The sequence below is a fragment of the Python bivittatus genome, unplaced genomic scaffold (genome assembly GCF_059951505.1).
Source record: "Python bivittatus isolate LINGU-HERP-01145 unplaced genomic scaffold, Pbiv_v1 ctg000330_np1212, whole genome shotgun sequence".
Taxonomy (NCBI): Eukaryota; Metazoa; Chordata; class Lepidosauria; order Squamata; family Pythonidae; genus Python; species Python bivittatus.
This window is the reverse complement of record NW_028277058.1, coordinates 44,637,868-44,665,525: the sequence shown is the minus strand read 5'-3', so window position 1 is coordinate 44,665,525 and position 27,658 is coordinate 44,637,868. Positions and strand designations below refer to the sequence as shown.

Below are 27,658 nucleotides of genomic sequence, written 5' to 3'. Positions count from 1 at the left end.
TTATCCCGCCCAAAAGCTAATCCAGGAGGCGTGTTTTTGGTCTTCCCGGTTGAGCGTAGAGAGCAGCAGCATAGGAAGAACTTCAGAAAGAAGTTGAGGCTTGGCAGATTTTTTTGTACCTTGATAAAGTTTAGTCTCCATGGAAAAGAAGAAAAGAGAAATGACATTAGGATTTTGATTACCTGCATTATGAAAGCTTTACTTTAGAATTAGGGGAAAGTGACACCTGCCATAAGATTTTGGAAGGGAGGAACTCTCTGAGATTTTGTTTGTTTCCTCATTTTCATTTTGTAGCTTTTTGTGATTGTTTTAAAACTTCCTCCCTGACTTGAATCTGATCAAACCTTATATTCTGCCGGGTTGGTTCTAAACTACAAATATGGTTTGATTGTAGAATTAGGTCACATGAAAAAATGGATATTTTTTTTTTCTTTCCTTGCTGTTTCTACATGAATGTCAATTTGCTGGATTTATCTAGAGAATAATAAAAGGCAAGAGAAGGAACACGAAGAAAAGGTAAGTGAATAAATCAGTTCTCTTGAGGTTTTTTTTAAATGGCAACTGTCCCCAGCCATAGCAAAGGAGATGCTGGCTGGGGATGAGGAACTTCTGACCCATCAATCTGGGAACATTAAATTGGGGAAAGCACAATTTAAATATGTTCACAAGAAAAGTTCAGGGCAAAGTTTGATGTGCTGGTTGTTGAAATCCTTTGAAAGTATTTATTTGAAATATTTATCTCCAAGGAATTGGAGATAATAACAGAATAACTGTCTATTTAATTGGTCATGCATCTTCTAGAGGAAGGAAATGCTGCTTAACAGCTGTGTTCTTACCAACATGCTTAAATTAGATCAATTACAAACCTAGTGGCTGGATTCATACAACATGCTAAGTCTAGCTAGTCTGAAATAGTTTAACATATTGTGTGAATCCAGTCATTTGTTCAGCTTATGACGTATGATATTCAGCAGACTCAATAACCAAGTCAGGCATCTTATAACGCTCATAATAGGAAGATGCCCGTTGTGTGTTGGGAGTAGGTATAGAAATGTGGTCGTTGGTATTCGATTCTTATATCCAAAAGGAAGTAATGCATGAACAAGTTCCAGATTTACTTCCGTATATGAGTTTAGTAAGCTGTCTAGGACTACAAACCATGGCTTTGTCCAGCTGAATGTTATCCAAATGGGTGTGATTTGGATATTGTGAAATTTCAGGCAATAGTTAACCAGAGATACTAATGTCTAAAATGGAGACCTTTTGAATGCAAGTACTTTTCTGTTCTCCTCAGGTCTACTTCAGGTATCGATAATTTCTCTGCACTGCACTGGTCAAATCTTTTTGTAATAGGATATGACTCTCTCAAATAATGAGGAGAATTTCTTCAGGAGAAGATGGAAGAGACCAACTCTGTATAGAGGACAGTTATGACACTAACTAGGTTCACACAACATGTTGTGGTTAAACTTGGACTGGCATAAGGGAGATGCAGGTACAAATGCACTTTCAGCCACTGAAACTCACTAAGTGACTTTGGGCCTGTCACACACTCTTGAGTCCAACCTACTTTACAGAGGAGCTGTTGTGGGGGAATATTAGAGGAGGGAGCACTATGTACATTAGTTCAAGCTCCTGAAGAAAAGACAGGGTAGAAATCTAGCAAATAATGAAATAAAAACATGCTAAGCCAGGAACAAACACTCAACATTTTGGTTTACCATGCTGTAAGAGCTCATACAGTTATGGTTTATTCAATAAACCATGATTAAGGAAACTGTAGCTTTGTATGTTGCATAAACAGACTATGTCTCTGCTTTCATGAATCCAGACCACTCATTCAGTTGTGTTTTTCCAAATGTTCACTGTTCCACACTTCTTCCTGCCTGTATTTGCTCCTCTTATTCTGATGCCACTTAATAGTGGCCTGTTTTGGCCTTTTCTGTGATGTTGGCAGTGCTGGTTGCTACATTTGCCATGAGATTTGGGGTTAACATAGACATTGGGTAGTGGCTGATGAAGTCACCAAAATACGGATGGTTCTCCTGGGCAACCCATTGTTGCTATTTTTGGGGTCAGGATGGAGGGGGGATATTCTCAAGGTCAGGAAGTTGACTGCCAAACACAGACTTTGCTTCTCTGTTCTTTCTCAGGTGACACTGCAAGTGATGCAGGCAGCCAGGCAGCCTGGTAGGGGCGCGGCTGCCATGATTTCATAGGTCATAGTCTGAACTTTGTGCAAGTCACTGTTTCTTGAACTTGAAATCTGACCCATCAGAGGCCTTAAAAAACAGATGGGATGCTACTTTCATCAGCTTATTTAAAACCATCTTTATATAGCCGCCCATCTCACATTCAAATGGCTCTGGGCAGTGTACAGTGAAGTCAAAAACAAAATATACAACTTAATATTCATAGTATTAATATTAAAAACTTTAAAATGATAAAAGGCATAAAACTAAAAACAAAAAAGAGATTAGGCAAAGAGGAGGTGTTAATCACACAGGAGCCATCTCAATATTTCTCCAGTCCCCTGGGGTCCCCAGGCCTGTTGACACAACCAGGTCTTGAGGGACCTCCAGAGAGCTAAAAGGGATGATGCCAGCCTCACTTCAGGGGGGAAGGGTGTTCCATAAAGCAGGAGCCATAGCAGAAAAGGCCAGCCCCCTAGGGCCCGCCAAATGAAACTCCCTATGATGGGAGCTGCAGCATGCTCTCTCTGCTGGATCTGGTGGGATGTGCAGATAATCAGGCAGAGGCGGTCCTTCAAATAACCCGGCCCCATGCCATGTAGGGGTTTAAAAGTCAAAAACAGCACTTTGAATTGGACCTGGAAATAGACTGGCAACCAATGCAGCTTGTGGAGCAGAGATGTGACACGTTCTGTTCTGGGGGCACACGTAACTGCCTATTCAGTCCTATCCCAAACATATCCTGTTCATTGCCTGTCAGAAGGATCTACAACAAAAATCTAACATAGAATATTACCCTTGCCCTAAAACTGGGAATCAGCAAAAATATACTTCATTGGCTAGATTTTTTTTTTTTTTGAGTAGGGAGCCCTCCTTAGAATTGTTTTTTCCTAAAGACTTTTTTGAGTGAAGGCTTTGATTACAGGATGTGTTAACCCATGATTACCTAAATCACAGGTTACACAATATAACCTCATTTTCTGGGTTTGTACAACACACTGAATTGTAGCCTAATGACATGGCTTTGTTTTGAATATCACACTAGGCTAAAATGTTGTCAGGCTATCATATGTTGTCTGTATCTGCTGATACTTCCCCTTGGTGCATGGCTGGTCCCTGCCTGGCCATATAGGCCTCAATATTTGGAGCTTTTCATCCTGGAGGTTATTAAGACCCCAACCTGATGGCACATAATCAATGTGTAGCCCTAACATAAAAAAACAGAGGGAATGAACAACACAGTAATATTAATGCTGAATGTACTGTGTTAATTACTTATATGAAGAGGTTAAACAAGGATTTAACATGGAGTTGGTTTACTGTATGAGGTTTTCTGTGTAAGCAAAGACTTGGTAGAAATTCAAAGCTATTTAAGAAAGAGGCAAAGTCTGGAATCTTTTACAGCAAAGATAAAAGGTTAACCTGGTCAGATAAGACAGACATGTTTCTCTGGATTTCCAACACTGATTAGGATATGGGTTGAAAAATATATCAGCCATCTTTAAGCAAATTTTAAAATTCAATCTATTTTAAGCAATTAATTTTTAAAGCATCAAGAGCAGTGATATGCTGAGTCGCGTGCATCTTTGTGGGTTCCAGGCTTTGAGAAGATTCATTGAAATATTTGTTCTGCCTAACACAAGAGCTACTGCTAGGTAGACATACTGTGACCGTATGTTCTTATATAGAAGAATCTGCTAATCTCTTTAACTGGAGGCCAATGAATGTCTACCTCTTTGTCTCAGACCAAAATGTGAATTACCATATTTTTCCATCAATAAGACGCCCCCATGTACAAGACGACCCCCACTTTTCCAACCCAAAATTAAGAAATCAATATTTTAAAGATAGTGCAGAACACATTTTTATTTAGTAATTAGGTAACATTTACCTGATACACTCGGTGGGAGGAGGTCCAAACGATCTCTCTGCAGCTCTGTTTCCAGGCTCTTTTGCATAACTGATTACATTCAAGCACAAGTGAAACTGCCGATAGTTTGTCTCTGCAAACAGACTTCCTCCAATTGGTTTGTTCAGCATCAGCTGACGTCAGTTACATAAGGCTCGTGATTGGAGGAAGCCTGTTTGCAGAGTCAAGCTATTTCACTCATGATTGGAGGCTAGAAATAGGAGGAAGCCTGTTTGCAGAGACAAAGTATGGGCAGTTTTGCCACCGCACGGTTCTCTCCTCAGCTTACTTTCTTGAATAAAATGCCCTTCAATTTTTAGCATAAGGATTTTAGAAAAAAGTATCATCTTATAGTCGGAAAAATATAGTAATTGATTCCCCTCCTTTGTTTTTATGTGCTTGCTGAAATTCATGATTTTTTTTCAGAAGATGCCTGGCGCAAGAATTCACATTTGACTCTCCTTGTGAATGCCAGTGGTCATGCTGTTAGACTCCATTGTCAGAATAGAGTTTATCTGGTATTGGCTGGATCAAAAGGGCAAGTGGATTGAGTATGGCCAAAAGGTAAACTTTTATTTCCTGCTGAATCAGGTCTAGGTAGCAGTCACTGCTGCTTCAAATAGCTTGAATTCTGCTTCACAGATTTATTGGCTGGGTTCACACACTGCAATAAATTATAATATACTGTTTGTTTGCCTTTGGTTTAGTGTGTTGCATAGTGTGGCCTTTGTGACTTAGGACACTGTGAGTACAGCCAATAATGGCTTATTAAATCACGACAAAGCAAACTATGGCTTAATATGATATTTGAACTTGATCATTGTCTGCTGCTCTAGGCAGCACTTGATTTAACTGACCTAAGTTAAAGAATTGTATATTTGAGTGAACATGAGGAGGAATTGCTATTTTGTGGCTTTAAGGTTTGCTGTCTAATGTGTTCAAACACAATGGCCAAAGCTAAATTATTCATTTCCCTATCTTTCCCTTTAGTTTCTTCTTCCTACCATATTTTTCTTTCTGTTTTGCAGGATTCTGAGCACTGTGCTGCCTCAATATCATCCTCTGAGTTGGAGGCTACTTTCCTAGCTGACCACAGAGGAGTTGTATTCTTCCAGGCTGGGACTCAGCTGTATGAATTAAATTTCCAAGGTAACATTTAGCAATAGTAGCTTGGTATGTGGCAACGACTGCTAACTGGGGTGTCCATGGTTGTGTGTGTATGTCAAAAAAGTCAAGATGGTGGTTGCAACTCATGTGATCAGACTTTTTTAGGAATGGGGCTTTGGTCACACAGTTGTGGCTACCATTTTGACTTTTTTTTACTCTCCCTGCAGACATCCAGGTTGCTAACATGAACATTATTAGCCTAATTTCTTCAAATTGTTACAAGCAAAAATATATACAAGTGGCCAAAAAATTTACCATCTATGATTACTGAGTAGCATTCTGTGGGTTTTAAAAAAACATCCGAGCAAATGTCCATTGTTGCCAATAATACGCATTTTCTTGATAGGCCATTAATTTAACCATTTTAATCATTAAACATTTTGCTCAACCACAGAGTTCTTGGATATATTGTCTGTTCTTGATAATATTTTGGTAAGATTAAATTGTCATGAGACTGGTTTGACCAAGACGCTGGTATCTTGCCTTGTTTCTAAATACTACTAATCCCAACAGTGCCAGTTGTGGAATAGCACAATATTTTTTAGGAAGTGAAAATGACATCCTCTTGTGTGTACCTTGTATTTGCCAGGCTGGAACACTATACTGTTGCTTTCATAATCTTGGTCTTGTTGGAAGTCCCCATTACTGGTAAAGATGCAGTTCATGAAGCTGGGTCAGACAAACAAGAGAGCTTTGACCCTGACTGAGATATTATCTGTAATTAAATAGGTCTCTGGGGAAATTCTGAGCACTGCAGCTACCGTTGGCCATGTTTGTTTGGCCCTCCTTCCTTCCTCTCTCTCATTACCACTCCAAAGTTCTTTTAGCTTGTAAATAACTATTCCAAAAGTACAACAATGGATTTGAGCTCTTTTCTGACTTTGTGGCAGGATTGAGGATCTTGGGGCCTCAAGATGCTAAACTTCAATTTTCAGGAGCCTCAACCACCATGGGAAGTGCGGAAGATGCTAAGATTTGTAGTTCAGCTACATGTAGAGGGCCTTATTTATTCACAGAATCTATAGGCTGCTCTTACAGCAAAGTTCCGCAACTGGTTGTAGCAAGTTAGAATGTGAGAAGTTATATACAAGAGTACAAACTGATGGAAGTTAGTCAGGACGTACAAAAATATTTCTCTGCCTAAGATGGGCAGAAAATTCCAGTCTTCCCCCAACAAAGTACAAAGGTTTATCAGGAAACTATAAATCCCTCTCTCCCTCTTTCCCTGAGAGTGGTAAAGACAATACAACAGTAGTGAGATGACTAACCATTTGCTACCCTTTCATGATATCCACATTCCGTCTTTCCCAACAGATTTGCGTTCCATCACTTTCACTGCCTTCCGATAATTTCTCCAATGGCTTGATTAGAGGGATAGTCCAAACACCTGGCGTGATCTTCTTTAGTTTAATTAGTATTCCTTTGAGGAATAATCTGGAGTAGATTCCCTTTTTTGTGTATCTTCTTTTTGTATGAGAAAGGGGAAACCAGAAATTAAATCCTTCTCAATGTCGCAAGAAAGCAGGAAGTTATGCTGCAGAAATAATTAAGAGATGAATATTCTGCCAACTTCTAGCAACATTCAATAAGAGGCAGTAGGAAGAAACCTAACAGTAGGAAGCAATAAAGCCACAGAAGTCCTGAACTATATCTATGATTCTTGAATGCTCTACATTTGAAAATAGATTCAAGTGCAATGATGCTTTAAGTTGCTACAAATAAAAGGTGGTTCAGGGCAGCACAAACCAATGTTAGAACACTGATTAGCAAACAATTCCACGTTCTTAATTTTAAAAAGTGATCAAAGGATGAGAGTTCAGGAATAAACTGCTATGCTGAGTTTCCTATTTTGGATAAATATGTGACAATTCTTTTCTTCTCTTGAGAACCAATAGTAAGTAAATGTTAAAACAGTTTGAATTGGTGTGTTCCCCTGTGTATCTTTGTAGTGTGGAATGGAAGTTTTTGGATTTCTAGTTACAGGCCTTCCCTCTAATATGTTGATGATCAGGTGTAAATCTGGCCAAGTTCACCAAATATACTCTTGGGGTGTACACAAAATACTCTTTTTTGTGGCTTTTCTGCACGGTAGGCAGAGCTTTATCAACAAAAGCAGCCAGTGGTAGCAGCCCACAATGCCTTGTATCTAGGCTAAATTGATAAATGAATTAATTCTTAGTAGAGATGAGTTATTTGACAGTGTGCTTTGCCGTTTCCTTCAAGAGATGGTTCAGAGAAATGTGTACTACCGAACACAGAGGAGAGTCTGCAGATGGCCCAGACTGGTATTTTTTGGAGGTAGACGCAAAAGTGAGAAGAGGTAATTAATATTTTTCACAAAATTACTTATATAGTGTTCTTAGGTTGGTTTTCTTATCTGTTAAAGACTTTCCTATCTTTTTTCCTCTCACAATATAAGACAACCTTATTTATTTATTAAATTTATATGTCACCCGTCTCCCCCAGAGGGTGACTCTGGGTGGCTCACAATTAAAATCAAACATTACAAACAGTAAAAATATAAATATCCATATTAAATTAGCTAAAAAAATAATACTATATCATCTTGATTGCCTTATATCACAAGTGGACTACCTGTGGACCTTTATCAGGTTGTGGTCCCCAACCTATGGCCTCCAAACCTCCCCCCATTTCCCATCTTGGAGCCGGCCAAAAGTTAGCAGAAGTTTTTTGTGTTTCAGGCAGCCAGGAATTGGTTTAAGGGACATCTACTGCATCTCTTAAAAGCCCATAAATTTTTTTAAAAAGCACCCCAGTCAGGTTTTTCCCATGGGATTAAGAGGTAAAACGAGTGCTATAAAATCTGCAATGCTTACATAAACAATTTACCTTAAAAATTCGCCCCTTCCCCCAAGTTTCAGCTCTGCCACTGCAATAATTTACAATGACACTAGCCACAGTCCTTGTGGCCCTCGGGCAGGAGAGATCATCACAGTACAGATCTTTGTCCAAAATCACATAATATTGTGGAAGAAAGGATAACTATTATCTTGGCAGGAAAATGAAGGAAGAAATTTCAGCCATTTAGTGCAAAAGGTCTGTGGAAAAGAAACCCCAATACCCTAATCCAGTGAAACATTTCCAAATACATAAATAGTAATTGGATTCATACATTGTGCTAATCAATAAATTGTTTAAACCATGGTCTTGTTGGCCTGATTTGCACTCACTTGGTCATAAACTCTGCTTTACAAATCACACCAGTAGGTTCGTACCTCACACTAAGCTAAAAGTTAAACAAACCACATTCTGACAATGCAGTACATAAACCCTCCTGCTGAATGAGTCAATGGGCATAACTCAATGTTTCTCAGTAATACTCAGGTGCTCACAACACTGCTGTAATGCACTCATACTTTTGTCCTGAGATGTGCTTGATTCAGATTTCTGGGGTGGTTGTTTTCAAGTGGGTGCCTAAATACAAAAGATTCTTGCGGTTTGCTGAGACTTTAATCATGTTTACATTATGAGCCATACATGCCTAGATTTCCACTTCCCAAGATATGCTTCCACAATCATTTTGCTGGAGGTGAAACTCTCAACCTATTTGACCATAAAGGGCTCTGGGATGCGAATTAAGCCTGCTCTCTGGCTCTTCTCCTGGTAGGATGTGGTCAAAAAGGTACTAGACTTGGTCTATCTTTATGATGTACTTCTTTAAATTAATCTTTCTGTTACAGGTAGAAAACCTGCTTTGTTACTCGTGGCTCAGATGCAATTCCCAGTTTCAGGATACACTTATGCACAAACACTTCCTCTCCATTATTTTACCCCTTAACTTTGCTGCTCCTGAATTAGATGAAATAAAAGTGATGAGGTTAGGGATGTCTTTCCTGTTCTACTGTAGCTTGAGATAACTCTTGGGAAAGTTATTTGACACATGATTGGAGGGTCTAACACAGTTTTTCTTGACCTGATATCCTTCAGAGTATGGGATTACTGTTTGCATCATTTCCAGCCCTGATGGATATTTTAGCCAAAGGTCTATGGAGTTTATAAAATTGGAGAACACTGCTCTAAAAAAGAGAGCTTGAGATTAAATGAGATCAGTCTACAACAGGAGCACTGTTTGTTTCTTTATTTCCCATCTGCAGCTGCCGTTTTGAATCTTCTTTTCCCTTCCACTCGTTTCCTTCAACCTGGGACCAATCAGCACTTCCTGACATAGGCTATAAGGTATTCTCTTTTATCTGTCCATAGCAGCAACCTCTGTTGAAAAAGGTTTTCTGCCATCTTTAAAAACTCCTTCCATATGCAGTGAGGGAGCTTCCTTCCCCTTTTCCTTCTCCACTTCTCCACTTTTCTCCACTTTTTTTTTTTTTTTTTATGGGTGGATGGAAAGTTGTGAAGTAAAGCAGATTCTTCCAGGTACATGCCAACCTCTTTCCTAGAACTAAGTCTGTATGGGGCTCAAAGGCATTCACGATTTGTTGGGGACCAGTATTCCTCTTTGCTCCTGGCCATCTGACCATTGCTTTAACGTTGACAGGGGTCATGCTTCACAACTTTTCTAGGGGAAGATGTTAGGCAAGGAAAATATTGTTTGGTGGCAAGCTTGGTTCATAAGCTGCTCTGTACCCCTGTAACTGCCATACCTTCCTACCTCTGGCCTATGTGACATAAAAGAAAGATGCTTGAAATAGTCTGAAATTGCTTCTGAAATTAGGACTTAGGTAGCTTGAAAGATACTTCTGTTTTTTGTGAACATCAACCAGAAATAAATGGGATACAACTATATGGCAAATGGTGATATGTGAACAGTTTTAATGGATGTACCCCATCATGGCCACTGGTAACATTCTACATAAACTTTCAGCATAAAATCTGAACAGAGAAGGGTCTGTCAAGTAGGGCATGCTCAGCAGTGTTATAAGCCAATCTTGAGTACTGAAATATTGCTGGATAATAAATTCTATCATCCCTGATAATTGACCATATTATTTGGGTATGTTAGGAGCGGTAGTCAATATCTGAGGGTCAAAGGTTGGGATAGGCTGATCTATAGACTAAGGTGCTTATTCATGCATCACACTAAACTATGACTTGTTTTTAATTGTGGTTGCTTAAATCATGGTGTCCTTGTACATATGTAATGCTTAACTGTAAATCAAGATTGGGTAATTTATAAGAGGAATCTGAAGGTTACAGGAGATGGAACAATGATACATAGTGATTAAGACTTTCTTATGTACATGGTGATGCTATGGTTTATAAACTACCATGGTTAGGTTCACTCAGTGTGAAGCCCACATCAAAATATGTTATAGTTACTTAGCCCAATGTGTGAACCCAATTATTATCTTTTTGAAAACTTATTCTGCTCCTATTTTGTTGTGTTTTTCCAAAGCATTTTATTTTATCTACCCGGATTATGTTATGAGCCCCTGTTTTGACTTGAAAGGATCAAATATAGACAGAATAAAAAATAATTATAGACCAAAAATAATTAAAGAAAGATTCATTCAGGATAGTTCTGATCTTGTTCCTAGCTGGTAGAGGTCTCTGATTCTTCTGAAGAATATCATGAAATCAAGGAGCTATTTGAGAAAACAATGGAAGGTTACATTATACATAGACTTCAAAGAATTCAGAATCCTTCTCTCTGGCAAGTCTTTCAGTGGTTTGTATTAGACTTTAATTTTCCTCCTGGGGAGTGGGAATCATGGTATAATAATTGGATCCCGATATAAGTATCTGGAACTTGTTTTATGCCTATTGAGTATTAGCACAATTGTGATTTTAATTTTTTGTAATCTTGTATCATGTCTATCTGGCTGTGGCTTTTCAGAGACTGAAGGATAATATAAATAAAAGCTAGGAAAGGGCCTTGGACATGGTTTAAGCCAGACTTTTCTAATCTGCGCCCTTTAGAGTTCTTGAGACTGCAACTCCCAGAATTTCTTTCAGCCACATTGGCTTATAATTCTGGGAGTTGGTATCTGTAATAGCCCTAGGACATCTGGAAGCACCAACTGTAGAGTTGGATCTAGTCCATTTTGACTTAGACCACTGCTGTCATGCTACAGCTCTGCAAAATTCTAGCACAGCTTCAGTATGTTAGAGATTGAACTACATTGCTATGCATATCCACTGCCACAGAATGATAGCCTAGCCTGATAGGTCTTGGAAAAATTAATTTGGTGAATACTTTGGGAAAGCTATATTAAATTCGGCTAACAAACATGCAAATACATTTACTGAATGTCCTTAGATTCTTTTGCTGTATGTCTTCCAAGGTGGAAGAGAGAAGTGATTTAAATTCTTTTTGACATCAAGTATAACTTGAAGTAGTTTGTTTCTAGGCAAAGGGAACAGATGAAGAAGTTGAATAGAGGAAAGGAAATTGATGAACGGTTCTTGTTCCACGGTACTAGCACATCTCACCTGTATGACATCTGTCGGCAAAACTTTGACTGGAGAATCTGTGGCACACATGGGACGCTGTATGGAAAAGGTACTGGTAAAGAAGTGCATTCTGGAAGAGCTAAGTATTTCCTATATTGACAGTTAGAATTCACACAGTTTGCAAGATTTGAAGATATCTGAATTTCAGCATCTTCAAGGATCACTTTTCTATCAATTTTCCCAGACTGTATGGAGAGTTAGGCAACCCTGGTGCCTATCAGATGTTTTGAACTTCAAATCCTATGAACCCCAGCCAGCATGGCTAACAGGGTTGGTGGGTAATCAAACATCTGGTCCTAACATGCTTATTGATTTCTATATGTGTATCTATCAACCTCAGCATAGGGCTTTACTAAAGTTTAATCTTTTTCTCCTCCCATTAAAGCTTAATAAACCGATTGTTCAAGTAATTGGAATATACTTGGGGCAATAGTGCTATTTTTAATACTAAGTAATGAATTATAAAACATCTGCTAAATACTGACTACTGAATAATGTCGCCTTCCAGTTACCACTCTGCCCTTCAGAATCCCAGTTGTATGATGCTGGAAGGCAATATTATAGATGGGCAGAACATGCAAATAGATGGTCTCGTATACATAGGGAAGAGAGCAGCTCTTCAATATCCATTAAGCTCCTTTGACAACCAGCATTGAAACTGCAGAGTCCTCATCCATAAAATGGAAGAGACAATGATTCTTCTCCTTATCTCTCTTCCTGCAACCATTAAAACAGTACCATCCCACTATAACGTATGTCTTTCTAAACTTTGGAAGTTGAAAAGAAATCTACACTTTTAGGTATTGTTAATTTGTTGCATTTTCATCCTGACTTTTATCTGAGAGCTCAAGTCTGCATATGTGGGAAGCTTCCTCCACATATGCACACTCACACTTTCTCTCAATGACACAAGCTGAACCTGCTGATACATCCCTCTTGCATGAAGATTGTGTTGCTCGGACTACATAAACAGCAGCTCTCAACTTTGAACAGTGGAAATAAAAGGGAGTGATCAGAAAAGTGGGAGAACATGTTCTTATAATGCAGTGTTGTCCAAACTTGGCCACTTTAAGATGAGTGGACTTCAACTCCCAGAATTCCCCGGCCAGCAGAATTCTGGGAGTTCAACTCCACTCACCTTAAAGTGGCCAAGTTTGCACAACACTGTTATAATGGGATGGAGAAACTGCGGTCCTCCAGTGTTGCTGAACCTGAGTATCCAGCAGCCCAGCCTGCACAGCCAAAGATGATGGATGTTGAGAGATGTAGTTTAGTAACATCTGGAACCTTAAACAAGTCAGGGTAAATTTATTTTGGATAAGGACTGTTCTTTTTTCTTTTAAAAAAGATGTATTGTTTTTTAAAATGTGTTTTCTTGTAGGAAGCTACTTTGCCAGAGATGCCTGTTACTCCCATGCATACTGCCAATCGAGGATTCAAACAAAGACCCTGTTTGTAGCTAGAGTTCTGGTTGGAGACTATGTCCAAGGAAAAGCTTCATATGTTCGCCCTCCTTCTAGACCTAATCAATCAAATGGCTTCTATGATAGCTGTGTGGACAATGTTCTGAATCCTTCTGTCTTTGTCATCTTTGAGAAGCATCAGATTTACCCAGCGTATATTGTGGAATATGAGGAACTGTCCCATTGTGTGATCATGTAAAGGCAGCAATTCTTGTTTTCCTTAAGCGTGACCTTTCATCTTTTATATGTATATATAAACTTGAATATTTCTTATTTAAAAGATGTCTGTGATTTTTTATTTCCATTTCTTGGAAGTAAAAGGGAGAAGGCAAACCCTCTTTTCAGAAATTTGCTCTAAGTCTGAATTACTGAGATGGCTTTATCACCACTGGGAACATTTCATTATTAACAGTAAGCTGAAACGGAGACTTCCTGTTTTCATATATCAGCCTTTCAGAACCATGTGAAGTGTGTCTATACTGATGGGGCTGTGTACACAAACAAATATGCACACAAATACTTGCAGGCTGTTTCATTTAAGATGCTGAAGTCCCAGTCCTTTAATCATGAAATAATGGCACAGCTACACTTCCTCATGGTGCGCAGCAAAATGAATGCCTTCTGAACAGGAATCTATCTCCTCCATCGTCCAGCCAATCAGGGCAACCATTATACCTGTTGTGGAGCTCTTTTTGGAAAGATCTGCAATACTTGTTGAGAAATGAAGAGCTGCTTTGCTTGGGTAACTGTAGAGGGCAGCAGGAGGATAAATATGAGATTAAATAGGTCTTCAATGAAGTTTTAGGAAGCTTGGTAATGATTATATGATTGTGGAATACTAGTCTGGATTAATAAAGATTATATGATTGCATAATACTAGTCTGGATGAATTAGAGGTTAGAAAACATTAGGGTAGCAGATCTGGGCTGCAGAAATCAACACATCTTAGCTGTTTCCTATAATCTAGTGATAGTCCCAATTTTTGCAGCTCAAATCTATTAATCCTGGAAAACATTCAGTCAAAAATCCAGAGAAAGGGAAAGCAGGTATGGAGAACCATAACTAAAGATGTTTTAAACATGGCTTGGCTTATACCGCATCTTGCATAAAATCTTTAGGATACCTTCCACCCACTTCTTGTTAAGAGAGATGTTGTATTCCATAGACAGCTCTTTTTTCTATAATCATTGGCCCAAGAAAATGTAATGCATGAAATGGTTCGATTTAAATCAACCTGAATAGCTGTAGCATGATAAATAAGGCTTCTAAATGGTGCTGAAGCATCCCTCACCATTGGCCATGATGGTCGATGGCTGCAAATGAATTGTAATCCAGCAACATCTGGAGAACCAGAAAGTGTGGGCTTTTCTTCAAAGAATTTTCAGGAATGTAATCTACTGGGATGGAAGGTATTGGCTCATGTATCAGATGACACATTTTCAGGACACTTCTTTGCTAATAGAAGTTGTAAGTTCATTGTAGAAATGAGCAGAGTGAGGGAGTTTAAATTCTGAAAGTTGGCTGTTCTGTTGCCATATTGGAGGGCAGAATTCAGCTGTGTAACTAGGGTTAGTGTCAATGAAGTAGTGCTGCAGCACCTCCTACAGCAGTGCAAGGAAATCTGGGCTGAATGTTTTGACTGTAATGGTCACTTTCCAAGTGGAGTTGGAGAAGTTAAAGCCTCCCTCTTTGAGAAATCTTAAGGGACTGACATTAGGGACCAAGTGTGAGGTGTCACCCTGCCATAATTCAAACATGGAGGCATGATATAGCACAGTAATCTTGGTGGTTGCAAGACATTTGGGGCTTGATATACAAGTTAGTGACTGTACAAAAGATTGCATATATGACTCTAACTGCTGTGCTTCTAGTTATATTTCTACTTTCCTGCAGGGGTCTATATGGAAGTTCCTCTCTTCCTACTTTCTTTTGCCAATTGTCTCTGTCTGATATTCCAGGTAAGTGCAGAGAAGGCTCATTCTTTATTGGATTATGTTCTGAGAGGTGGGGGATATCTTCCTTGCCATGAATGGCATACCAGTAACTCATGCTTGTTTCTTAACCCCCTGCTCCCCCGATCTTGGTTTCTTGTCCGTTGGTGACAATTCATCATGAGAATGACTGAGAATAATAGTTGGCCCAGCACTGGGTACAGAGTGAAAATCATAGCTGTGGGGATGATTTTGGAAGCTAAACGTAGAAGTGAGATAAACTGGAACACCCCCTCCACTTTAACTTAACATTGTTTTTTTAGTTATCAACCAATTGCAGTGCATACAAAGCATTTTCTAAGGATGTCAATAGAGGAAATAAAGATGATTCCAGAAACTGACACTTTGAAGCATTGCAGCTTCTCATGTGGTTTTCTTTTAATTAAAAGAATCTAGAAAAGAAGTGAGGAAGGAAATCCTATACCAAGAGAGATGTTTAGGGCGGCCTTCCCCAAACCTTCATGTCCTCCAGATGTGTGGACATCAACCTCCAGTATTTCGGACTAATGTAGGCATTGGTGAGAATTCTGAGAGTTGAAGTCCACATTTTTAGAGAGCATTCAAATGGGGGAAAGCCCATCTATGGCCATGTTGCTTATAACTTTTGACAGAATTAAAACTGATGTTAACATATTGCCTTCACTGCAAATGTGGTCACTGTCTTAAACTATAGGGCTGTGCAGATTTTTGGAGTGCTTTACTTTGACAAAGGCTCAAAGCTGCTTTAGAAAACAATGCCATCTCCTCACTTTAAGAGCCAAGCCAAACAGCTGCACTGCTTCCCTTTGCATCCTTTCTAAGATCTCCTCTGATAGTTCCAAGAGCTAAAAGAGAATTTTGCAGGCTAGCAGTGTTAAGTATTAGTCCGATAGTAACCCTCAGTCCAGAGGCAGCTGTGGAAATGAGCTGTGACAAGTTTGTTTCCAATACGTTTGCAGGAAGCTCAGCTTTGGACAATAGAATTACACAAAAATAATTTGTTTTATAATATATGGACTTCTGTCGAAAGAACTACTATATTTGAAAAGACTAACTTTTTGGCTAATCTATTAAAACAATACCACTTCTTACTCTAAACTGTAAACTTCCAAGATAATTCTAAGTTTTCATGTCTGGATGTGTGAATTTTAAACTTTACAAATGACTTCATGGAAGATCTAGAAATGAGAATACTGATTTGTTCCTTACTAATAGAGAGAAGAATAAAATTTCAAAGATGTCAAACTCAAAGATTCAAAGATGTCAAACACATCTTTCATTTTATGTTTAAAAAATGTGCTCCTTTATGTATTAACCAATCCACTATGCTATGTTAGATCTGACCTACCCATTCACATTTGCCCTTGTACTCAGACAGGAAAAAATGTTTGCCTTGATGTTCAGAGCCCTTTAAAATGTGTTATGAAACTAATTTGAATCGACTTGTTGCAATTCTTAAACAAGGCCAGGATTTAAAAGAAAGGTGCATTCCTTGAAGCCCCCTCTCTTAAAATTGTTGCCAAACAGCAATATTTAAAGTGTTAGATGTATGTGTTAGATGTATTAAATGTACGGAGACTTTAATTTTTGGATATTTTTTATGCAAATTTAAATGATACTACATTTAGGTGTTTCATAATCCCGCTTACTTTTTTATAGTTTGGAACTGGCTTGAAACTCGAATCCTTTATGCTGTGTTTAGCACTGTGCTCCCTTCTTTGAAAGCAAAAAAAAAAAAAGTCCATTGGATTACATCACAACTTTTCCTCTTTGGATGATGAATCTCAAACAAGGCCCCCAACTTTTGAATCATTCTAAGCAGACTCCATTCTGGGTTCTCTGCTTGACAATGTAGCCAATGGAAGAATTAGTCAGATGTCATCTTTTTAGTGTGCATAAAGCTGAGCCTAAACCAAGAACACTTCTTTTTCGTTTAAAGAAGTCAGCCATGTGATACAACACTTTGTATTTTGGATTGCTTACAGTGCCCAACTGGGCTAATTTTATGTTTTCTGCTGAATCTTGATGTATTGCTTGACTATTGTTGCATGCCTCTGAAACCAGTGAAAGACTCATGAGGTTAGGTTAGCCTTCCAGAAGTGTTGGACCTATAACGTGAGGTCTAGTGCCTTCCAGATGTGTTGGACCTATAATTCAATAATGGCAAGGAATCCTCAGAATTGTTGTTCCCATAGGGGACAACCTATAGGGGAAAAAAAATGCTGCTCTTTTGAATTGTGTTGCTTGGATTGGCAACATTGCATCCAATGTGCAAAAACAATGCCTGCAATCTCATAACATTCAAGTAGAATAATAAATCACAAATCTTTAAAAATTGCCACATCTTGTGAGTCTGTGGCTCATTAAAATGTATCAGACCTTGTAAGGTCTCGGTGTGTGTTAGAATGAAACCATCAAAATCCTGTAAGATTGCCATACAGGATCGATCCCTCCCTCCCTCCCTCCCAACTATCCATCCATCCACCCATCCATCCATGTACGTTACTGTGAGAGATACTACAATGAAACCTGAATCCAAAGAAAGTTGCGACCTGTAATGGTATGTGGGAATGACCTTGGGAGACTGGGCCCAAAGACGCTGCCTAGGGAATGATCAGGTAAGAGACAGCATAGTCTGCAGCTGGGCAGGGCAAGAGGCTCAGAAAAGACCCTTCCTAATTTCTCAGGGTGTAAAGGAAATGGGGAGATAACTGTACTTTCAGACTTGCAAGATTCTGTTAATGTAGCCTTATAATAAAGCAGAATTAGCTCACCTGGTCATGTTTCCTGTCTGGTCTACCTGGTAGAGCCGACACCACCCCTTGGTTTGGAGTATAAAAGACAGGACCTATTAACTGACTTTCCATCTGGGAAGTGTGGAATAGCATTATAGATCAATATCCTTGTTATGCCTAGTGGTTGTTGTTGTTGTTTAGTCGTTAAGTCGTGTCCGACTCTTCGTGACCCCATGAACCATATTGCGCCAGGCCTTCCTGTCCTTCACTGCCTCCCTGAGTTTGCTCAGTTTCATGCTCATTGCTTCAGTGATGCTATCTAACCATCTCATCCTCTGCCGTCCTCTTCTCCTTTTGCCTTCAATCTTTCCCAGCATCAGGGTCTTCTCCAAAGAGATCTCTCTTCGCATTAGGTGACCAAAGTATCTGAGCTTGAGCTTCATTAGTGGTACTCATTGCCTATTGAATAAAGGATGGCACTAGCCCAAACATTTTTTCATCTCTCCAACAGGAAAATAGCCTTATGCACGTGCCATTTGCTAAATCAGGAGGAAGCTGTTTCAAAGAATATTGTAGCATGCTGATTGTCCCCCATTCCAAAATTTCTATAATAAGAAAAATGTTGCCCCTTTATAAGTTTGGGAATTTACCCTCCCCATGGCAATGGGGTCTCTTGGCTTATTTTGCTTTAAATCTTAAACAAATAAACAGGTCTAAATTCACAAGGGCTTCTTTGGACAAATTAGAGGTCCAATTTTAGTTTCAGTTCACATTTTGGACAAATTTCAGTACAAATTTGTCAGCTGGTCTATGCTTGAAAGCCAAATGGTCAGAGTTTTGGAAGAAAGCCCCAGGCCAAGTAAGAACTCATGCCAAGACAGCTTTTACTTTTTAAACTGTGGTTTTAGATAAAAGTAGAATGTCAGGCTTCTAAAAGACTAACATGTTCTCAGTGGGGCTTAGTCACATCTAACTTTGGATGATGGCTTAGACTATTTTTTTAATGTCTTCTCCCTCTCCAGCTTTTTGATGGGTGCATACAGAAGGTAAACAGCACATTTTGTATATCGTAGAGCGTTACATCTTACTCCCACTGGACTTAGTGGCAAGGTCCCATTAATTTACTGGGGCAGGATTAAAACTTTACATCCCAACCAAGGATATGTAGAGATGCTGCTGATGTTGCTCTTCTGGGCGTGAGTCCCATGCAATTCGTAATGCAAACTGTAACTGCAGAATGAGAATTACAGCAGTCTTACTCTGAATGGTTCAGAATACCCACTTGATCTACAAAGTGAGTAGGAACAGCTTTACATTCTTCTCTGGCTCAGATTGTAATCTTGAATTCCTCCTTCCTTTCATTTATAGATAGGAACAGCAGTACACTATTGAAAGTGAAGGGAAATCTTCCCTCTTGTTATCTCACATACTCTGTTGCAGCAAATAGCCACTAGGAATTATGGAAACTGCAGTCTAGCACTGTTCGTAGCAAGCATATTCAGGGAGGTTATTTCAGGGGACACACAACATGATTATTCATGCAAACACTATAATACGAACAAAACATATAAACTAACCATAAGATTAGGGAGTGTTGTAATCTAGAAGGCCATTAAAAAAATTTTTAAAAAAAAATTATTTCCAGATTTACTTGGAAGAATTGCTGCCCTCAATCAATGTTTCCTGCCTTTGCATCCAGTAGTTTTGGTTCACTGGAGGCTTAACCAGAACTGTTCCTTCATGTGTGTTCATCATGACAAGTTTTGAGACAGCTGAGAAAGACGTACTTTTCATATCTATGTAAAAAGAAAAAGAAAAAAAAAGCCAAGCCAGTTTTCCTCTGTTAAAGTTTTAATTTAGCTGCATTTGCACACTAGGTTTTGAAATATTTTTCTGAATTGCTTTATTTTCTATATTTCCTAGGTAAGATGCAGCACTAAGGGTTGGACTGGGTTACATGACTTAAGAACTACTACTAGATACAAACGTATAAGATATTAGCTGAGAGTGCTACAATTGAGTGTATGCTCTTGGACGTGCCGTATTTTCAGTACTCCTCATGGAAAGGGTACTCAGGATGGTCTTTCCACCTGCAAGTTAGAAGTTAGAAATCAGAATTAATAGGGTTGCTTAAAAAAAACCACTGTCATATAACTGTTTCACAAAAAGTATTCGCTATAGCAAATCTAGTATAGGAATGAAAAATACTGCAGCTCTCCCAGAATTGTTAAACTACAACTCCCATACTGCTTACTATGGCCCATGATGCCTCAGGCTATTGGAAGCTGTAGCAGAAAGACCATAGTTTGCACCTCCCATATAATATATTCAGGTGCCCTGCCTGGCCCTTCACCTCCCCTAGAGACCGCTGAAGAAATGAAGATGCTGAGCAGCTTTGCTGAGCAGTGTACTAAAACTCTTAAAGGAAAGGAATAAGTATTACTATTAGTGCTAGAATAGTGCCAGAAGTTGGCAGCACCCAGCTGACCTTGAGGTTAACTCCAAGAAGCTAAGCTGGGTCAGACTGGGTTAGTACTTGGATGAGAGATTTTCAGGAAATACCTCGGCTGTTGGATAGACTGGGAAGTTGAACAAAACATCTTGGAATGAGACAAGGGCAATCCATTTCTATATGATTGATGGAGATGATGGACTCAACTTGAAGACTTTATCATTTGATATTAGTAATAGTATCAATTGCATTTACCCTGCCTTTTCGCTGAGAGCTCTAGGCCCCTAATTATATCTCCACATCACCCATATGAAATAGGTTAGGCTGAGACAGTGGGGGCCTAAAATCACTCAATGAGCTCTGGGAGACTGACTTACTATCTGGAGTTTTACAATCCAGATCTTGTAGCCCTAGGTAAAGTAAGACGCCCGAGGTATTTTTTGGCTACTGAGCCGTATAAGATAATTATACCGCTTTAGCGTTTGCTGACTTAGCCACATATGCTGAGGACTACAGCCATTACTGAATTTTGTTTCAGCTTTATGAACTGCCAAGGGTTTATGGCTTTTTTGGTTTGGCTAGCTGTTTGTTGCCTCTTCTGTGGACTGCCAGGCTTCCAACTTAAGACTGGCTGTCCCTTCTAATTAGGCTGTTGAGAGCTGGAGTCCTCATTGGGTTATGTAAGGACATGGATGTTCTGAGTAGCTTCCAGCAGGCTAGAGCATGGCTTGATGGAGAACAAAACCTAGCCTCTCCTGGTGTCATTTCTTCACATGTGCTATTCTTCTGCAGATTTCTTGGCACTGACTTCAATGTTATCAATCCCGAGGTGAGCACTAGCCTCATCCTATAACCTATTGTGCTCCTAAATCTTTTTTGGAAAACCTACAGACATCCTCCAGCTTCAAGATGAACAGAGTTTCATGGCAGAGACTGTTATGCTGTGGGAAGAGGGGAGAGTCAAGACTATCTAGCTGGCTGAGAATTCTGGGCATTATAATCCAATATATGAAAGGGTCATGGATCTTATTATTATTTATGTTTTGCTATTATATTCCACCTTTCAACTGGGAGCTCAAATACATGAGGGAAGTTCCTCCTGTTTTTAGCTATGGAACCCTGTGGTGCCAATGACATTTCTACGTGCTGAGGTAAGGACTTGAAGAAGAGTGAGGCTACCTTTTAAAGGAAAGCCTATATATAATTCCCATACAACCTTAACCTTTGTTGTACTTGTGAGAGCATGAATATTAGGAGAGCAGTGAATGAACAGACATTGGTTTGTGCCAGTTTTCCACATAGCCAAAGGAATTCTTGGTTTTGGCTATTAGCAACTGCCCAGTGATGTCCTCAGTCTGGGCCTGAGCAAAAGTCTGAAGTTCAAGAGATCCATCCTTCAATTTGATGGCTTTTTAGGATCCTGAATTCTTCACACATTGTGCTAAGCCCTAGTTTTAGTTATGTGTTATACAAAGTACAGTTGGGTGACTTCACATGACATACTAAGCCAAAACCAAACCATTCCCAGTCTGCTTAGAAGTCAGTTATGGCCCCCAACTTTATTTTCTTAAAAAGTGAAAGTGCAGCAGTGAGTATCCCACAAGAACCACAAATTTCCCCTTATTGTCAGTCTTTGGGATCACACAGGGACTTACATTAACAGTTCCACGTAGCGGACATTTTTGTTCAGAGCTTCTATATCTTTCATGTCCTCGTCCGTGAGGGAAAAGTCAAAGATCTTAACAGAAAAAAGAGAAAAAAATCATGGTTATATGACTACTAATTAAACATGGCTTTTAATAATTTTCCAATTTCTAATTCATAAAAGGCAGGGTAGCCTTCAGACTTCTTCACTTATCAGAGGAACCAGAGAACAGGCTTTGTGGGGAATAAAAGTAAGCAATGTGCAGGATTAATAGCAAATTCACAATCAACCTGTCACAGATCATGTATAACTAGGCACAACACTGTTCACTTTCATCAGTTGTAACTCAAGTATTAATCAACCAGATATTAAGGTAATCCAGTGAAAACTTCATTTGTATCCTGCTTTTATATGTTTGTTTATGATTGTTTGTTAGCCACTTTTTAGTCATAGTTCCAGCAGCAGCTTATGGAAAAAAAACACAGTATCAGTAAATTGCAAAAAAGAGATTTAAAAATGCTGGCATCAAACAGGACAAATTTAATTGGCTGTCAGGAAGGAAAGAGGCAATCCCTTGGAAGATTAAAAAAAAAAGAGAGGGGGAGAGGGCATTGTAATTGAGGTGTAAAAGCACTCACATTTATCACATGTTATGTCATCCTGCAAGAGCATGACTGGTCCAAATTTAATCAGCCCAAATCCACCAATCGACACTCTATCTCCAGGGGTATGGAATCTGTGTTCCTTCAGAAGCTCTGAAATTCAACATTCAGCAGTCCTCGCTATTAGCCACCCTACCTGAGACTGCTGGGAACTGTACTTCAGTCACACCTGAGAACTAGAGGTCCCTCACTTGTGCTACTCACCAAACATATTTCCTTTTTAAAAAGGGGCAGCATGTGGCTTTCTGAATGTGGAAAAGACATCTGAATGGAGACGGAAAAAAGATGCCTGACCTTTCACCCTTCTGGTTTGTAATCCAATCTGACTCCTTCCAAATAGGTTGGATTGAAAGCTCCTCAAGAGCCATGCTGGCTGGAAAGGATGGGAGTTGTAGTCTGATATATTTGGAAGGTGCAAGGTTGAAGGCGGCTGCTGGAGCAGAGTGATCTTCATTCTTGGGTTACAGTGGATGAATCACAGCAGCAATATCTCCACCCAGATATAAGCGGAGGTAGAGTAATAGTAATGTCACTTGTAATAGACTCTAAATCTAAAAGACTGAAGACTGAAGTCCATGGGAGAAGTCCACACTATCTGGCTCATTTTGTTTAGTTGGTGAGAATCTACACCAAATTCATTCATTGTGTTACCTGGAAGTTTTCTCTAATACGCTCTGGGTTAAAACTTTTTGGAATGACCACCACTCCACGCTGAATGCCGAAGCGCAGGGCCACCTGGGCTGCTGTCTTGTTGTATTTTTCTCCAATGGCATTTAGCAGGGGATCATCCAGGAGAGGAGGGGAAGACACATTTACCCTTGTTGTAAGAGAGACAGCAAGAAAAGAGACAAACTTTCCTTAGGGGGAAGCTAGATTACAGAAGATAACAATTTGGGGTTGACGGGCTGACACAAGACTACAGCTGTTGTGACCAAGTTTGAAAATCATCAGAAGTACATCCATTACCAAATCAGTATTAGTTCTTGTTCAAACTGAGGCATATTGCTTATGGATGCAGAGTTAGTTCACCGGGAAAATCAAACCATGCTGGCATATGAACAGATGGGTAGAGAGACAACTGAAATACAAAGGTTGTCATTCATAAATCAGGCCAGAAAGCATGATTTCAGCTGCCAGAATAGAGGACAAGTGTTTTTCTGTGTAGCACTGATATTTAATTAAAAATCTTTTCATTCATTTAAAATCTAGAATTCAGGCTAGAATTCAGGCTAGAAACCAGGAGACTGCGAGTTCTAGTCCCGCCTTGGGCATGAAAGCCGGCTGGGTGACTTTGGGCTGGGCACTCTCTCTCAGCCCCATTCACCTCACAGGGTGGTTGTTGTGGGGAAAATAGGAGGAGAAAGGTGTGTGTGTGTGTGCGTGTGTATTTTCCACCATTAAATCATGCATTCCATTTTTAGATAACTGAATTGGCTAAAACGGAAGAATTTAAAACATCTGCAGAAGGCATGATCTTAGAAGAGGCCTACTACCTCTTCTTTCAGACAGTTTAATATAGAAAAGAATGTATCTTCTAAACTGGAGCTGGCTGAGAACAATAATGGAAATAAGGGTCAAGCAGATATGTTTCTTCTCCTGGATGTTTTATATACAGAGTTTATGCTCTGAATTTAAATAGTTTATTTTTCATGTTTTCTATCTTCCTGTGCTGGTTGTTACTTGAAGCATATTGTTTTATTCTTCTATTGTTTTTCAAACAGAAATTTAGTGTCTGGAATAATTACATAATCTCAGCCATTTGGATGAGGATGACCAATACTTCTAATACTGCTTTCTTCGTATGTAAACATATTGAATCAAAATACTGACTATGGCTTTTTTCTATGATTCTATGATTTGACAGAACATGCAAGCAAGATGTGCTGCTTGTGATTGGTGACTGGAATGACAAAATTGGAAACATGAAAGAGGCAAGTGTAGTTGGATTGTATGGCTAACAAAACCAAAATGGAGCAGGAGACCAATTTATTAATTTCTGCCACTCCAATGATTTCTTCATAGCTAGCACTGTCTTCAAACAACTAAAACGATGCCTCTATACATGGACATCACCAGATGGAGTACATAGAAATTACATTGACTATATTATTGTTAAAAGGAGGTGGAGGAGCTCAATTATAGCATCAAAGTCATGGCCATGTGCTGACTGTGGAAGAGATCATGAACTGCTCATGTGCAATCTCCAAGTTAAGCTAAAGAAGAAGAAGAAAGCCAGTCAGTTTCTATGATATGATCTTGAACATATACCCACCATTTTCAAGGAGAACATCAAGAATCGCTTTGAAGTCCTGAACCTCGTTGATAGAGAACCTGAGGAATTATGGAATGAACTTAAAGAAGTTGTTAAGAATAAATGTGAAAAGAGACTGCTAAAAATTAAGAAAGAGAAGAAAGCAAACTGGGTGCCAGAACAAACCATGGAAATTTGCTAAGAAGAGAAGCCTAAGCCAAGAAAGACAAAAATCTCAGAAAGGAACTTAACAGAGAGTTTCAGAGAGCTGTTAGAAGAGACAAGAAGCAGTATTACAACAACATCTGTAAAAACACTGATGATGGAAACTAACATGGAAAAACCAGGAAAGTCTTTCAAAAGATCTCTGAAATCAAAAGGAGGTTCCAACCTCAAATTGGTATGCTAAAGGACACCAATGGACAGATAGTAACTAATTCAAAGGAGTTCAAAGGAGAATGAAAGGAGTATACTGAAACACTATACAGTAGAGATGTTAACATCCAAGATACCTTAGAATATATTCCTTACTTACTAGAAGATGAAGATCAGCACTCCAGTCATTACCATGTCGGAAAGCTACAGGAACTGATGGAATACCCACTGAAATATGGCAAGCAACAGAAGAAAAATCACTCAAGGTTCTAACTGGCAAATCTGGAGAATGACACAGTGGCCAACCGATTAGAAGAGGTCAATCTACATTCCAATACCAAAAAAAAGGAGACTTAACAGAGTGTGCAAACTATCATACAATATCCTTAATTACATACGCTAGCAAAATAATACTTAGGATCATCCAATGCAGATTAGAGCCCTACATGGAAAAAGAGAGCCAGATGTTCAAGCTGGCTTTAGAAAAGGTCGAGGAGCGTGAAACACTATTGCTGATGCATGCTGGATAATGGAGAAAGCCAAAGAATACCAAAAAGAAGTCAGTATGTGCTTCATTGATTATAGAGAAGCCTCTAATTGTGTCGATCACCTCAAGTTGTGGAATATGGTCAGAAAAGTGGGAATTCCAGAACATGTTGTTGTCCTCATGCAAAGCCTATATACAGGTCAGGAAGCCACAATACAGACAGAACATGGCAAAACAGACTGGCTCCAGGTTGGCAAAGGAGTGCGACAAGGCTGCATTTTGTTGTTGTTGTTCAGTCGTTAAGTCGTGTCCGACTCTTCGTGACCCCATGAACCATATTGTGCCAGGCCTTCCTGTCCTTCACTGCCTCCCTGAGTTTGCTCAGTTTCATGCTCATTGCTTCAGTGATGCTATCTAACCATCTCATCCTCTGCCGTCCTGTTCTCCTTTTGCCTTCAATTTTTCCCAGCATCAGGGTCTTTTCCAAAGAGTCCTCTCTTCGCATTAGGTGACCAAAGTATCTGAGCTTGAGCTTAATTATCAATCCTTCCAATGAGCAATCAGGGTTGATTTCCTTTAAGATTGACTGGTTTGACCTTCTAGCAGTCCAGGGGACTCTTAAGAGTCTTCTCCAGCACCACAGTTCAAAGGCATCAATTCTTCGGCGCTCAGCCTTCTTTATGGTCCAGCTCTCACAGCCATACATTACTACTGGAAAAACCATAGCTGTGACTATGCGGATCTTTGTCGGCAAGGTGACGTCTCTGCTTTTTAGTATGCTATCTAGGTTTGCCATAGCTTTTCTCCCAAGGAGCAAGCGTCTTTTAATTTCATGGCTGCAGTCTCCGTCTGCGGTGATCTTGGAGCCCGAATAAATGAAGTCTGTTACTGCTTCCATTTCTACCCCTTCTATTTGCCAGGAATTGATGGGTCCAGATGCCATGATCTTAGTTTTTTTAATGTTGAGTTTCAAGCCAGCTTTCGCACTCTCCTCTTTCACCCTCATCAAGAGGCTCTTTAGTTCTTCTTTACTTTCTGCCATTAGGGTGGTATCGTCTACATATCTGAGGTTATTGATGATTCTCCCTGCAATCTTAATTCTGGCTTGTGATTCTTCCAGCCTGGCATTTCTCATGATGTACTCTGCATATAGGTTAAATAAGCAGGGTGACAGTATACAGCCTTGTCGTACACCTTTCCCTATTTTGAACCAATTGGTTGTTCCGTGACCGGTTCTAACTGTTGCTTCTTGGCCCACATACAGATTTCTCAGGAGACAGGTAAGATGGTCTGGTATCCCCATCTCTTTAAGAATTTGCCACAATTTGTTGTGATCCACACAATCAAAGGCTTTTGCATAGTCAATGAAGCAGAAGTAGATGTTTTTCTGGAACTCTCGTGCTTTCTCCATGATCCAGCGAATGTTGGCAATTTGATCTCTAGTTCCTTTGCCTCTTCGAAATCCAGCTTGTACATCCGGTAGTTCTCGGTTCACGTACTGCTGAAGCCTAGCTTGTAGGATTTTGAGCATAACCTTGCTAGCATGTGAAATGAGTGCAATTGTGCGATAGTTTGAGCATTCTTTGGCATTGCCCTTCTTTGGAATTGGAACGTAAACTGACCTTTTCCAATCCCGTGGCCACTGTTGTGTTTTCCAAACTTGCTGGCATATTGAGTGCAGCACTTTAACAGCATCGTCTTTTAGTATTTTAAATAACTCAGCTGGAATACTGTCATCTCCACTAGCTTTGTTGTTAGCAATGCTTCCTAAGGCCCACTTGACTTCACTCTCTAGGATGTCTGGCTCAAGGTCAGTGACCACACCAGCATGGACATCAGGGACATTAAGATCTTTCTTGTATAGTTCTTCTGGGTATTCTTGCCACCTCTTCTTAATCTCTTCTGCTTCTGTTAGGTCCCTGCC

At 39.5% G+C, this 27,658-nt stretch overlaps 2 protein-coding genes across 6 annotated transcripts in view; one reads left to right on the top strand and one right to left on the bottom strand.

The window, feature by feature from the left end:
* The first annotated feature begins 57 nt into the window (after positions 1 to 57).
* On the top strand, positions 58 to 13,389 carry LOC103060248 (protein mono-ADP-ribosyltransferase PARP12-like). 4 transcript variants are annotated; one of them, XM_015890691.3, is made up of 9 exons: positions 60 to 516; positions 1,295 to 1,495; positions 4,528 to 4,665; positions 5,130 to 5,250; positions 7,492 to 7,588; positions 9,384 to 9,465; positions 10,779 to 10,909; positions 11,592 to 11,743; positions 13,076 to 13,389. In XM_015890691.3, exons 3-9 carry the CDS (start codon positions 4,570 to 4,572, stop codon positions 13,354 to 13,356), a joined length of 960 nt encoding a protein of 319 aa, XP_015746177.1. In that variant the 5' UTR covers positions 60 to 516; positions 1,295 to 1,495; positions 4,528 to 4,569; the 3' UTR covers positions 13,357 to 13,389. The 4 variants fall into 4 exon arrangements, with proteins under 4 accessions (XP_025031535.1, XP_015746177.1, XP_025031533.1 ...); XM_025175765.2 differs by lacking the exon at positions 1,295 to 1,495 and having other exon boundaries at positions 4,531 to 4,665; XM_025175764.2 differs by lacking the exon at positions 1,295 to 1,495 and having other exon boundaries at positions 61 to 516.
* A 6,306-nt stretch (positions 13,390 to 19,695) lies between these two features.
* The window catches only part of AKR1D1 (aldo-keto reductase family 1 member D1), a 59,585-nt gene continuing 51,622 nt past the window's right edge, over positions 19,696 to 27,658 (bottom strand). For both annotated transcript variants that reach the window (XM_088141126.1, XM_088141128.1), the window contains exons 7-9: positions 23,273 to 23,438; positions 21,970 to 22,052; positions 19,696 to 19,952 (exon numbers count right to left, since the gene is read on the bottom strand). In XM_088141126.1, the coding sequence (XP_087997252.1) occupies positions 19,910 to 19,952; positions 21,970 to 22,052; positions 23,273 to 23,438 (292 nt within the window). In that variant the 3' untranslated portion in view covers positions 19,696 to 19,909. The remainder of the gene's footprint in view (positions 19,953 to 21,969; positions 22,053 to 23,272; positions 23,439 to 27,658) is intronic.

Bases quoted from the DNA above. Each gene is read 5' to 3' on its own strand.
- LOC103060248 (XM_025175765.2), top strand. From the start codon at position 4,570: ATGCCAGTGGTCATGCTGTTAGACTCCATTGTCAGAATAGAGTTTATC. The intron at 9,466-10,778 runs GTATTCTCTTTT...TCTTGTTCCTAG, and splicing joins TTCCTGACATAGGCTATAAG to CTGGTAGAGGTCTCTGATTC. The intron at 10,910-11,591 runs GTTTGTATTAGA...GTTTGTTTCTAG, and splicing joins CTCTGGCAAGTCTTTCAGTG to GCAAAGGGAACAGATGAAGA.